At 49.2% G+C, this 14,113-nt stretch overlaps 2 protein-coding genes across 12 annotated transcripts in view; both read left to right on the forward strand.

Moving 5' to 3' along the window:
- Positions 1-3,152, forward strand: part of cmtm7 (CKLF-like MARVEL transmembrane domain containing 7) — an 11,525-nt gene extending 8,373 nt beyond the window's left edge. The window contains exon 5 of the mRNA XM_037073672.1: positions 1-3,152. This exon is cut by the window's left edge and continues 3,209 nt beyond it. The gene's annotated coding sequence lies outside the window, so the exon portion shown is untranslated.
- The window catches only part of nek11 (NIMA-related kinase 11), a 45,847-nt gene that overhangs the window by 3,200 nt on the left and 28,534 nt on the right, over positions 1-14,113 (forward strand). For 4 of the 11 annotated variants that reach the window (XM_037073665.1, XM_037073670.1, XM_037073669.1 and 1 more), the window contains exons 1-4: positions 5,913-6,051; positions 6,423-6,627; positions 7,888-8,058; positions 9,290-9,352. In XM_037073665.1, coding sequence (XP_036929560.1) covers positions 7,901-8,058; positions 9,290-9,352 — 221 coding nt within the window. In that variant the 5' untranslated portion in view covers positions 5,913-6,051; positions 6,423-6,627; positions 7,888-7,900. The other 7 variants (XM_037073663.1, XM_037073661.1, XM_037073667.1 and 4 more) reach the window with 7 other exon arrangements.

Consider the following 14,113-nt stretch of genomic DNA (forward strand, 5'->3'; position numbering starts at 1 on the left):
GCCTAACTTTGGAAAATAACATTTTCACTTTATTTTATTAGACCAAAACATCCAACGATCAGCGAATCATTGTGACGTGATTCCCTGAGATCGTTATCTTAACGATATTTTTTGCCATTCATATTGACGATTTTATCAGATTAAGCTGTGGAAAGTTCTGTAGAACAGCTGACCCAGTTTAAACTGAACTAATTGGACTCTTTGTGCCACGGGAGCGATTCTGCATCCTGAGAAATGCTTGTAGGATTAAAACTCTCGGTGCTGATCGGAGTCGCGGTGCTGATCGGACTCGCTGGTTCAGTGGGAAACTTTCCTGCCGGGTCTGGGTACAGAACTCTGGCTGATGTGAAGCTGAACACGTTGATCCTCACATTTCTGCCTTACTGCCGATCAGACGCCAAACTCTTCGTGTGACGCTTCAGATTTTGCACTTAATGTTTCCTTAAAGTTCTGGAGCGGTTCTGGCTGACGGGTCGGTGACTGACTGAAGTCTAATCTGATGAAAAGTGAATGTTTGACTTCAACCGTGTGAAAGTTGATGGATCTGAGCACAGATGATTGTTTTTCTCCTGCTGCGTCGACCCGCCACACTGTGGACGCGGGTCCACTTCATGTCACACTGTGAGATCCGGATCAGAACACCTGACCACATGGTTCTTTTTACTCTGGTTTCGTACACGGAGGCATTTTTAATAATAACTGAAGATGATAAAATCATGAAGATTTCACACATTTAACCACAAATCTTCAAACGTCTTTAATGTTTCTGGTGATCAGAACCAGATGAGCGGGTCCAAGTCACATTCACAGCATCAGTTCTGTCAGAATCACTTTCATGTGCCAGTAAATGAATGTTGTGACTGAATCATCTGGAACTGAACTGATATTGGATCAAATCTAATGATGAAACCAGCTCATCAGAGAGCAGCAGCCAACAGAACCAGACAGAACCCGATTGGACTCTATCGTTCAGAAACGGGTCGTCTGAAGTCGTCTCCCTCCTGATTGGCTCACAGTGTGAACAAGAAGCTTCGTTCTGAATCAGCAGCCAAAGATTTCAGCTTCAGTCGGATCCGACCTGCTGATCCACAGTGTGTCCCGGTCCGGTCCGGTCCGGTCCGGTCCGACCCCCTGTTGTGTTGTACACAGTCGCTGGTTCACTTTCACACTCTGTGGTTGAGTTTGTGTTCCGGTCCAACATGTTCACCTCTGCTGTGTTTCTGCTTCACTGTACTGTATTTGAGTTCTTTTGGACCAGTTTGATGTTTGATGCACTGATGAAACTTCTGATACCTGATACCAGTACACCTGACCCGGCACGGATCCAGTGTGACTCAATTAGAATCAGCAGACAGAATAATCCAGACCTTTGATTTGTTTTAACATTTTGTATTTCTATTGCTGAACTTTTGATAAACCGAGTTTTTCCATCAGGTTCTGCTCAGAGTCCAGTTTTGGTATCGAATTCAGAACTTTTTTATTGGTGCATCTTTTATTTTGAAGGTTTTATACGGCTGCCTGCAGGTTCAGTGTGGAGCCAGAATCAATCGGACCGTCGCTCTGGAGCTTCTGTGTTTTCAGCTGTTTGTTACTTTTGTCCCACGTTCTCCTTGGATCCCAGATTGATTCTGGCTCCGGACCCGACAGAACCAGACTGTTTACATTGTATTATTTCTGCTTGTATGTGTTTTCTGATGCTGAATGATGCCGAGTGACCTGATGACCGGCTGTCTGTCCACTGGGAGACACAGTGTGCTGCTGAACAGTCCGCGGGCCAATAAGTATTGATTCTAGGCCGTCACGTGATCCGGGTCGGCTCAGGACGGAGGTCCAACTGAACCAGGAAACATTTGTGAGCTGGAAAAAGTTGGAAATACAAACTCATTGAACAATTTATTTAACTTTTAAAGATGTCTGAATATGAGACTGATGTCAAATCACTAAAGAAGATTTAATCTGACACAGAAACTCCAAAGTGTTCAGAATTTCTCTCGAGGTTTATTGTGGAACTCTGAAGGCCGTTTGTTGTTTCTTGTAGCTGAATATTATTTAAATATTGTCAAAAAGGATCAAATCTGCCGGTTGTCACATATCACGTAAAGATCAACAAGTGATCGTGAACAAAGTGAAAACAAAGAAATAACAGATGGAATTTGACCTTCAGAGAGAATCTAGTCTGATAACTTCATGTTCAACAGCCGAACAATCCATCAGGGTCCATTTAGTTTCTGTTCGGGACCTTTGGACCGCGTCACCTGATCGTCTGTCTGTGAAGACTTCTCGTCCTGCACTGAAACTTGTGTGTTTGACGTGAAAACAGCTGCTGCCTCGTTAGATAACTGAGTGCTTCCAGAAAGAAATCCGACTTGAACACGAACAACATGCTGGTTTGAAAACTGTCATATTTCAAACAGAGTGAACATTAATTCACATGCTGTTAGCTAACTGAGCAGCAGAGTGCTAATCAGGCTAATCAGGCTAATCAGGCTAAGCCACTCAAACTGATCGTCGGTCTGAACATCGTCCTCCTCGCTGCCAGTTTATATTTTCAACGTTCTTCACAACAGATTCACAGTTCTGGATCAGCTCGTGGCTGACGGGCCGACACAGCCGCCTGTCGTCAGTGGACTCAGACACCCGGAGAGTTTAGAGTATTTAGGTTTTTCTCCAAAGTGCCTTAAAGTTGTGTTGTTGAACGGAGCGGAGGGGAAGTCAGTGAAGGAAGAAGGAGGAGCCTCGTTCAGAGGTTCAGGTGTGTCTGAGGGAGCCCGGGGGTGTTCAGGTGGAGTTCAGGTGGTGTTCAGGTGGTGTTGAGGTGGAGTTCAGGTGGAGTTGAGGTGGAGTTCAGGTGGAGTTCAGGTGGAGTTCAGGTGGTGTTCAGGTGGAGTTGAGGTGGAGTTCAGGTGGTGTTCAGGTGGAGTTGAGGTGGAGTTCAGGTGGTGTTCAGGTGGAGTTGAGGTGGTGTTCAGGTGGTGTTCAGGTGGAGAATGAAGTGATTTTCTTTAGTTTCAGGAGATGATGTCCACAGTATTAGAGGTCACGTCACAACGAGCTCACATGACTTGTGTTGTTTTTGTACATTTTTTAAAAAGTGTGTTCAAACTACAAGTTGTGCTTTGTTGCATGTTGTAAATTAAAGGCTCATTGCACCATTTCTGCCTCTTTAAAGTTTGTGCTGAGTTCAACCAATCCCAAACACAGATGTGTCCCAACACATGCAGACAACATCTACAGTAGCTCCCAGTAGAGTGCATACCTCTGCTGGGCCCCAGCAGGCCCCTGTAACACTGGAGACTGCACAGACACGAGCACACGTGTTACAGCAGCGGCTCCTGTGTTTACTCTCAGCTGATGTACAGGCGTCCTCTCGGCTGACGGCTCGTCGGCTGTTCAGCATCCACACCGACAGAAACTTCAGCAGCCGGACTCAGAGATCCACCAGCTCGTCCACTGCGTCCTGCGACAGACGTTTGCAGTTTTAATCATGGATCCAGTTCATCCGTTAAAAACTACAATATTCACACACATCAGCTGTGAGCAGTTTCATATTTCAGCTGCGTCTCTTTCTGTCTCTGGACTGAAAGAACCCGGCGCTGCCCGTCTGCTGCCAGTGTCACCGAGATGTTTACAGACTGATGAAGACGTGAAGAAATGAGTCAGTAGTGAATTAATAGTACGATGCAGGTGAAAAACAGAAGCCCTCTCAGTGGCTGATGACCACTCCCTCTGTGTGTGTGTGTGTGTGTGTGTGTGTGTGTGTGTGTGTGTGTGTCTCAGTGGAAAGTGTGAGTCACGCCGCCTCTCGTCTCTCTGGAGACGCTTCACTTCCTGCAGTCAGCAGCTGCTGCGTTCACAAACATCAGCAGCAGTTTTCATCCACAGCCGGACGGACGGATGCGACCAGATGCACGATCACATGTTATTACTAACATGGTATTATTAACATGTTATTAACATGTTATTACATATTATTACATCGTTGTAACGGCTCAAACCAAACCGGGCACAGAGGGAATGTTAGAAAAGGTGGATGTGAACATCAGCTGGTCCTCAGAGAGTCCGACAGCAGGACGGCTGAACTGGACGTCTGTCAGGAAAACATGGCGGCTCGAGTAAAAGTAACCAGATTACTTCTGCAGCTTCAGTTGTAACTTCACTACGAGTGGATGGTAAAATAACTGATTCTTGGTTTCACACAGGAACAAAGTTTACACCAGAATGAATTCATCTCTGGCCGTCAGGTTCAAGATTACAGTGGATCAGAACAAGTACTGGACTCTGAGTTCATGTCTGTTCATGTCGCCTGCGTTCAAACTGCAGAATAAAAACACAGAGCGTGTTGTCTGTTCCGTCCACCTGTTGGTGCTGCGGTGGTGTTGATGGTGCTCTGACGGGGCGGAGCTGTGTGCACAACATGCACGTTTCCCTTCACGTGGTCCTTAAACTGCAGAACAACAAGAACCGGGCTGAACCACAGGAAACAACGTTCTGCTGGGAGCTCGCTGTGATCTTTTGCTTCCCAGTTGAACTTTTCCTGCCTCCAACATTTGAAACATCTTCAGTTTGACTGCAGTACTTTTTAAAATCCAGCCGGTCCTTGGATTCTGCTTCACCTGCCATAGTTTGGACTCAAAATGTGCCGAGGAGCTTCTGCTGGTCTGTGCAGGTTCTGAATCTCGTCTCCAGAAAGAGTCAGAGATTTTTCAGGCACAAATCTTTGGCAGCTTGCTGAGATGATCACTGAACACTCAGTGAGTCAGAGAGAAAAAACCAAAGTGCTGCATAATAAAAGTTTAGATTCAAGTTGTCTTTTCTTCCAGTGTCACAAAATATGTGATTCACTTTATTGATTTATATATTTTCCACAGGACAACAACATGGAGAGCAACGAGCCGGCTAATGTAAACAGGACGCTCCTGACTTCCTCCTGACTTCCTCCTGACTTCCTCCTGACTTCCTCTTGACTTCCTCCTGACTTCCTCCTGTGCAAACATAAATCCAGTTTGTAATGAGCTGCTGTCAGACAGAGTGACAGTCTGTGAACATTAAAGGTGAAGCAGGCGACTTGTTCACAGTCGGTGTTCAGAGAAACAAACTACCAGAACAAACCCAGAGTAAAAGATTCTGCAGCGGTGTCAGAGGTGACGGTCCGTCTCAGCTCAGAACAGCAGCATGTAGCGACTGACAGCAGCTGCTGCGTTCACAGAGCCGAGCCGGGCTCAGAACCGGAACGCTGTGATGGACATCGGCCATCTTGTTAAGGTGCCTCCTGGCGCCTTCCTTAGAAGGTGTTCCCGGCACGACCCACTGGGAGGAGACCCGGGCCGACCCAGAACTCGCTGGAGGGATTAAATATCTCATCTGGGATCCTCCAGGAGGAGCTGGGAGGTGTTGCTGGGTGAAAAAGAGGTCTGACCATCTGACCCGGCAGCCTCCATGACCCGACCCGGAGAATCAGAACATGGATGGATGGATGGTGTCACTGGTGTTCGAGTGTCTGCAGCTCAAAAGAATCTGAAGTGAGGAAACGTCGCCTCCTGCTGGACAAACGACTCAACAGCATCACCTGTGATTTATTTAACTGTGTTAAACTGATGAAAACATGACAGATGAATTATTGACGTGACAGAATAAAAACTGTCACATGACTGAAGTTTGTTACATATTAACAGTCTGAGCAGTTTTTATATTGAAGGAAGTTTAAAACCACACATCATATTTTAATAACTTTAATAACTTTTAGTAACTCGAGGTGTCAAATCAATATACAGCACAATATACCATACTGTGTGTGTGTGTGTGTGTGTGTGTGTGTGTGTGTGTGTGTGTGGAGGGAGGGGCGGGTCCTCGTCAGTCTCCATGGAGACGGGATCAAACACGGAAGTCGTCTCCTCCGTCAGCTGCAGGTAAACAACACAACAAACATGTTTATTGATTCTAAACGGGACGATCCGGCGGCGCCCCGCTCTCCGTCTGTTTCTGGGCTCGGTTCTGTTTCAACACTTACAGCGCGCAACGAGCGGAACAACGAGCAGCAACCCGCTGGTACCGGTACAGAACCTGCTCACGGTCGCCTCGATGAGCTTTCCTCTACTTTCAGCTACACGACACCATGTTTCCATTATCGGACAATTATAAGGTTTAACCTTCAAAATAAGATGATATTTTAACTCTACATAAAATTCTTTCACAATAAAGTTAATAAAATGGTGAGAACACACTAACTTATTCTAATATTAAATATCCGCCATTTTCTAGTAACGTGATGGACAGTAAAGTAGTACATCTACTCAGATACAGTCCGAAGGCTGTTTGACAGCTTTAGTTACTAGTTACTTTTCAGAGATTTCACAAAAACAATCGTTCTCAGGATTAAACCCAATGACGTCATAGTTTTCAGCCTTTTTGTCTTGCGTTCACAGAGAGCTGAAGCCCCGCCTCTTCCGGTTTCCCTCAAATTTACAGACATCAAGTGTGAGATTCATGACACAGTTCAGACACGATCGATACTTTATCAAACAAACAAGAAGAAGAAGAAGAAGAAGAAGCCCTCTGCAGTTAATTCTCAAGTGGAAACCTCCTTCCTGCTTTGTCATAAGTAGAAAGTAATAGATTACTCAGACAGAGGTGAGTAAACACTGTATCCATCCTCCACTTCTCCTCATTTCAATCAATCAATCAATCAATCAATTTTTACAATTCACCTAAAAATAACCAGAAATCACACAAATATGCCTTCAAAATAAAAGTATTGTAGATAGTTGTTATTTTTCTGCAAATGAAGTTAAAGTATTATGATGTTTGTTTCACTGTGTTCAGGTTAGAAAGTTACGTGATATACGTACGTATACGTATAAATACAGAGCTGCAGTTCAGTTAGCATGTTAGCATGGTAGCACGTCCTGCTCCCTCATCTCAGAGTCTGAATGTGTTTCCAGTTAATTGTGTGTAATAAGCTAAAACATATTCACACGTTTTGTTCTCCAACATAAATCATCATTAATGTCCTACAGTTTAATCCTGAAGCTCTTCATGTGCTAACAACAGTTACAGAGGTTGTCGGGGACATTAACGTCCTCACAGCAACACGGAGACTCATCTACTCACTAGTCTACTAGTTTACAGGCCACTTTAGTTCCACACTGTTCTAACTCTGACTTTACAACTTGGACACTGATCAGTTTATAGGAAACCTGGATAGTAATTGTGCAGTAAGACTCTTAGTGGTGGTGAGTGGAGTTCATCTGTGGAGATCATCTGGATCAACAGAACCTGGACGGATCAGAACTTCGTGTTTGACACACAGATTATTATCTGTAATAATCCAGAACACAGTTCAGTAATCTGAGAGGAGCCAGAAAGATGCTAACTGCAGTTAGCTACAGACACACGTCATCCTGCAGCCCTCTGTGCTCTGAGTGTTTCTTTATTTTGATTTATCGAGATTATTAATTATTGATATATTTATTGATTATCATCCCTCACATGATTTATTTAAAGCAGCATCATGTAACTTCATGTTGCTGTGGTTCGGTGTCTGTAACAGGCTGACATCAGGTCCCTGCAGTGAGGAGGAGGATCAGCGTCACACATGTTCACAGCATGTTTTAACACGTTACGTTTGTTTGTCATTCACACCTGCATCACACCTGACAAACCGTCACAGTGGTGTTACACTCAGAGACTGAAGAGGGCGCCAAATCACACTAAATGTCATCTTCCAAGTTGTGTTGCTGAACAGGGACGGACACGTTTCTGACCGTCGGTGTAACTGATCCGAAGTCCTGCGCTGGAGTCAGACCGTCACTCTGCAAACACAGCGAGAGATCAAAATGACAAATATTAAACAGAGCAGACAGAGTGATGTGAAGTGTCCTTGCTCCACAGGTGAGCTGACAGGATGCTCAGGTTTCAGGAGGTGGAGTCAGGCCAGGCTCCGCCCCCTGGCAGTGGAGGTCAGGTTGCCAAGCGATACAGCATCCTGCAGAGTCTGGGCCGGGGAAGTTTTGGTTCTGTTTATCTGGTTCAGGACAGCAAAGCTGCAGATGGAGAAGAGCTGTGAGTAGATCCAACACAACCACACACACACACACACACACACACACACACACACACACACACACACACACACACACACACACACACACACAGCAGCTCTGACCTCCTGCTGTGTGTCTGATCTGAACTGATTGTTTCTTTTAAACACTTTTATTTTGTTGTTGTCTCTCGGTGTTTTTGTAGTCGACTGTAGCTTCATGTTTGTGTTAGAAAAGTGTGTAGATGTGAGAACAGAGACGCTGAGCGCTGAACACCAGCTGATGGTTCATGGAGAGTTTTCTTCACTGCTGAAGCTTCAGACAGCAGTCCTGCAGAGAGACAGCAGAGGGCAGCATCGCTCTGTGTGTCCTCACACACACACACACACACACACACACACACACACACACACACACACACACTGGTCAGTGTTTGTTCCTGTGGTTGTGTGTTTGTGGTGACACAGTCACTCATTATAATCTGATGTAATCTGAGTGCTGATACTCGAGTTCTGCTCTCCTCTGTGTCTCCACTTGAGTGATTTTTAGTGTTTGTGATAAACTGGAGGATTAAGATTTAATTAAATTTTTTACTTTATTGATTTAATTCTAAATTGAAATAAAGGCTTTAGAAGCAGCTTCCTGGTAACTTCATGTGTTATTTTATTTATGATGTCAGAGGAACAGTCTCTCCCCAAACATGTGATTAAATATTAATCTGACACATTTAAATTACAGCTCTGACCTTCACATCAGATTCAGAACTATGAGTCAGATAAAATTATTGATTTATATTGAGCGACAGTTGAAGAATGTGACCCTGAAACTCTCTGAATCATTATGAGTGAATAACTGCAGTCTTAGCGCTGAAGCTAACAGAGTCTCCTTCACACGCAGCCAGCGGTCGTTCTTCTCTCACCTGCTCAGGTAGAAAGTGATCAGAGCCGACTGTAAACTACAGTCTGACTGTCTCACATGCTCTCTGTGCCTGTCTGTCTGTCACGCTCTGTCGCCCCACCACACACACACACACACAGACACAGACACACACACACACACACACACACAGACACACACACACACACGCACACACACGCACACACACACACACGCATACACACACACTTGCTGTCTCAGCTGTCTGACTCTGGGTTGGAGGGTCTGCAGGAGGATTTACTGAACGCTGAAGCTTCATTTCCAGATGACAGCAGACAGCAGTTTCCTGTCTCTCTCTCTGTGTGTCTCATGTGCAGTCACGACAGGTGTGAGCAGGACGACAGGTGTGAGCAGGACGACAGGTGTGAGCAGGACGACAGGTGTATAACCTGAACACACATGGTGGAGGCAGATCAAAGATTCACAGCTCAGGAGTGTGAGGCTGACAGACAACAGCAACAAATGAAGTGGATTACATGTAGTGAGGGGATGATTACAGAGGAGGAGGAGGAGGGAGGAGGGAGGAGGCGGAGGAGGGCGGGACGAGGGAGGAGGAGGAGGGAGGAGGGAGGAGGAGGAAGAAGAGGAGGAAGAAGAGGAGGGAGGAGGAGGAGGGAGGAGGAGGAAGAAGAGGAGGAAGAGGATGAGGAGGAGGAGGAGGAGGGAGGAGGAGGAGGAGGGAGGAGGAGGGAGGAGGGAGGAGGAGGAAGAAGAGGAGGAAGAGGAGGAGGGAGGAGGGAGGAGGGAGTAGAGAAGAAGAAGAGGAGGAAGAGGCGGACGAGGAGGAGGAAGAGGAGGAGGGAGGAGGAGGAGGAGGAGGAAGGGGAGGAGGGAGGAGGGAGGAGGAGGAGGGAGGAGGGAGGAGGAGGAGGAGGGAGGGAGGCGGGAGGTGGAGGAGGGAGGAGGGAGGAGGAGGAAGAAGAGGAGGAAGAGGAGGAGGGAGGAGGAGGAGGAGGAGGGAGGAGGAGGAAGAAGAGGAGGAAGAGGAGGAGGAAGAGGAGGAGGGAGGAGGAGGAAGACGAGGAGGAGGGAGGAGGGAGGAGGAGGAGGAGGGAGGAGGAGGAAGAAGAGGAGGAAGAGGAGGAGGGAGGAGGGAGGAAGAAGAGGAGGAAGAGGAGGACGAGGAGGAGGAAGAGGAGGAGGGAGGAGGGAGGAGGAGGAGGAAGAGGAGGAGGAGGAGGAGGAGGAGGGAGGAGGAGGAGGGAGGAGGGAGGAGGAGGAGGAAGAGGAGGGAGGAGGAGGACAAGGAGGAGGAGGAAGAAGAGGAAGAAGAGGAGGAGGAGGAGGAGGAAGAGGAGGAGGGAGGAGGGAGGAAGAGGAGGAGGATGAGGAGGAGGAGGAAGAAGAGGAGGAGGGAGGAGGAGGAAGAAGAGGAGGAGGGAGGAGGAGGAGGAGTAGGAAGAGGAGGAAGAAGAGGAGGAAGAGGAGGACGAGGAGGAGGAAGAGGAGGAGGGAGGAAGAGGAGGAGGATGAGGAGGAGGAGGAAGAAGAGGAGGAAGAGGAGGACGAGGAGGAGGAAGAGGAGGAGGGAGGAGGAAGAGGGAGAGGAGGAGGCGGAGGAGGAGGAGGGAGGAGGAGGAGGGAGGAGGGAGGAGGATGAGGATGAGGAGGAGGAGGAGGAGGGAGGAGGAGGAGGAGGAGGAGGAGGAGGGAGGAGGAGGAGGAGGAGGAAGAAGAGGAGGAGGAAGAGGAGGGAGGAGGAGGACAAGGAGGAGGAGGAAGAAGAGGAGGAAGAGGAGCACGAGGAGGAGGGAGGAGGGAGGAAGAGGAGGAGTATGAGGAGGAGGAGGAGGGAGGAGGAGGAGGAGGAGGAGGAGGAAGAGGAGGAGGAGGAAGAGGAGGAGGACAACAGCAACAAATGAAGTGGATTACATGTAGTGAGGGGATGATTACAGAGGAGGAGGAAGAGGAGGAGGATGAGGATGAGGATGAGGAGGAAGAAGAGGAGGAAGAGGAGGACGAGGAGGAGGGAGGAGGGAGGAGGGAGGAAGAGGAGGAAGAGGAGGACGAGGAGGGAGGGAGGAGGGAGGAAGAGGAGGAGGATGAGGAGGAGGAGGGAGGAGGAGGAGGACGAGGAGGAGGAAGAGGAGGAGGGAGGAGGGAGGAGGAGGAGGAGGATGAGGAGGGAGGAGGGAGGAGGAGGAGGAGGAGGAAGAGGAGGAGGAGGAAGAAGAGGAGGACGAGGAGGAGGAGGAAGAAGAGGAGGAGGAAGAGGAGGAGGAGGAGGATGAGGAGGAGGAGGAAGAAGAGGAGGAGGAAGAAGAGGAGGAGGAAGAGGAGGAGGAGGAGGACTGGACTCCTCAGAGGTGGACGGGTTTATGTATTTATATTTTTGGGTTGTGGTTCTGTCCGATCACCAGAACATTGTTGGCGGTGTTTGTTTCTCTAACCACAGATATGTGGAAGTATATGTTCACCTTTCAGGTTCTGGTTCTGGTCGGGTTCAGTCAGATCACCACTCACTCAGAGGTGCTGGGGAGTGACAGCAGGTGTGATGTGTGGGTCGGTCCGATAGTGAGCAGAGGAAGGAGAGTGTGAAACAGAACCATGCCTGTAGAGGAACCGGACCGGAGGCCCGGCTGTGACCCGTCTGTCGTGTCTGAGGGTTCTGGTCCTCCTGTGGACCTGGAGGTCACGAAGTTTCTCTCTGTGATTCACTAAACCGGTAAAAAACTGCACGATCATCAAAAATCACAGCAAAGCAAAGAAGTTCTGATTCTACTTCTGTAAAAGTAATCGAGTACGCAGAAGGAGTCGCTGCTGGTTCAGCTTCAGTTTGGTTTAAATCAGCCTGAAACACAAACACTTTTCATGCCTCTGCTGCGGGGCGACGGGGAGGCAGAACCAGGACGAGAACACAGACGGTGACTCGTCATCACTTTCACCACCTGACAGGTCTCACCTGCCCCCCGCAGTGATTATTCTGATATCACACACGAGGACGATGAGATCTCAGAGGGAAACTGACACGCTGCCCAGCAGGTCGTTACACTGAGCTCCACGCTCTCCGACTGCATCAGTAAAGCCATAAACACACGCCTCAATAATTATTATTCAGTAATTCATCCAAGCTTCAGGATCTGAGTCCAAACAGAAACTCCTGCAGGTTCTCTGCATGTCATCATGTTTCTGAGAGTTTGCATCGTTACAGTAAATATTAAATATGTTCATGAAGAAGTGTCGTCCTGCAGGCGAGCCGCAGGTCCACATGGACTTTAAACTTTGTGTCGATCACTGAATGAAACGATGGAAACATGAAGTCTGTAGTCCGCGTCAGTCGGATATTAGTTTGTTAGTTTTTTCTTCAGTTTGAAACTCGACCGTCCTGAAAAAGAACGACACAAACTCATTAAAGATTATGAATGTGAGGTTCTGCAGGAGGACTGGTCGTCTGTCAGGGAATCCTCGGAGGGTTCTGGGAGCAGCTGTGTGACCCGACTGATCAACGCCGCGTCTCTCGCCTGTCTGCACCTGGACTTTCTGTTTGTAGCTGCCGAATGAGCCGAGCAGCCGGCGCCGGGTGCTGCAAAGCCTTCTGGGACTGAAACTGTCTCCGGTCAGCGAGCGCAGTTCTGTCTGAATCCACTTTCAACAGGAGGGAGGGAAAACCCAGAAAACCCTCCCTGTGAGCCGGGCCGCTCGTGAAAATGAAACTGAGCTCCAGTCCAGTCAGTCAGACGGCCATTTTGGCTCTGTGGGCTGGCGGATCTTGTGTGAGGCGTTCAGAGGACGCAGGCGAATGTCCGTCACATTCAGGGGTCATAGCTGCTGCAGGAAAGGTCAAGGGTCACTGAAGAAGGGCTGATTGTGGGGCTGCATCAGTCTTCAATCAGAACCATCATCAGAACCTCAGAGCAGTCTGGTCAGCACTGGACCAAAGTGGACGGTCTGAAATCACCAAATGATTTGCAGCCACAGGGCATACTGGTATCTCCTCTGTCCTCATCTCCTCTGTCCTCTGTCCTCATCTCCTCTGTCCTCTGTCCTCATCTCCTATGTCCTTATCTCCTCTGTCCTCTGTCCTCATCTCCTCTGTCCTCATCTCCTCTGTCCTCATCTCCTCTGTCCTCTGTCCTCTGTCCTCATCTCCTCTGTCCTCTGTCCTCTGTCCTCATCTCCTCTGTCCTCTGTCCTCATCTCCTCTGTCCTCATCTCCTCTGTCCTCTGTCCTCTGTCCTCATCTCCTCTGTCCTCATCTCCTCTGTCCTCTGTCCTCTGTCCTCATCTCCTCTGTCCTCATCTCCTCTGTCCTCTGTCCTCTGTCCTCATCTCCTCTGTCCTCTGTCCTCTGTCCTCATCTCCTCTGTCCTCATCTCCTCTCTCCTCTGTCCTCATCTCCTCTGTCCTCATCTCCTCTGTCCTCTGTCCTCTGTCCTCTGTCCTCATCTCCTCTGTCCTCATCTCCTCTGTCCTCTGTCCTCTGTCCTCATCTCCTCTGTCCTCATCTCCTCTCTGGGCTCTAAACCTTCCTGCTGCCCACCTGCCGCCCGCAGACCCCCGCATCCGGCTTAATGTTGTGTTGAGAGCGTGTGTGTGTGTGTGTGTGTGGTGTGTGATTTATCTACTTCCTGTTTGGCATCATCTGCTCAGCATGTGGGCGGAGCTTCAGGCCTCAATGACAAACAGAAGTTATGGAGACACCTGCTGGAGAGACGACGGAGCTGGAAACGTTCTCGTTGACTCCCAGAGAGACGGCGAGCCCGGAGGACACGTCTTCATCTCCCCCGCCTCCCTCGCCTCCCCCGCCTCCCCCGCCTCCCTCGCCTCCCCCGCCTCCCCCGCCTCCCCGCCTCCCCGCCTCCCTCACCTCCCTCGCCTCCCCGCCTCCCTCGCCTCCCCCGCCTCCCTCGCCTCCCCCGCCTCCCTCGCCTCCCCGCCTCCCTCGCCTCCCCCGCCTCCCCCGCCTCCCCCGCCTCCCTCGCCTCCCTCGCCTCCCCCGCCTCCCTCGCCTCCCCCGCTAACATCTAATTGTGATGTTAACGGGCGAGTCGAGGAGGAGTGACACCTCCTGCTGCTGCTGTGATACAGCGGTGAGGTCGCCTGCTGAGAGGTGGAAATGATTCTCTTCCCTTCATCTTCCTGCGTTGATCTGATTTACTTCACCTTGTTGTCGTTGCCCTGACGCCTGCTGCTGTCACTGC

The sequence above is a fragment of the Acanthopagrus latus genome, chromosome 17 (assembly GCF_904848185.1).
Source record: "Acanthopagrus latus isolate v.2019 chromosome 17, fAcaLat1.1, whole genome shotgun sequence".
Lineage (NCBI taxonomy): Eukaryota > Metazoa > Chordata > Actinopteri > Spariformes > Sparidae > Acanthopagrus > Acanthopagrus latus.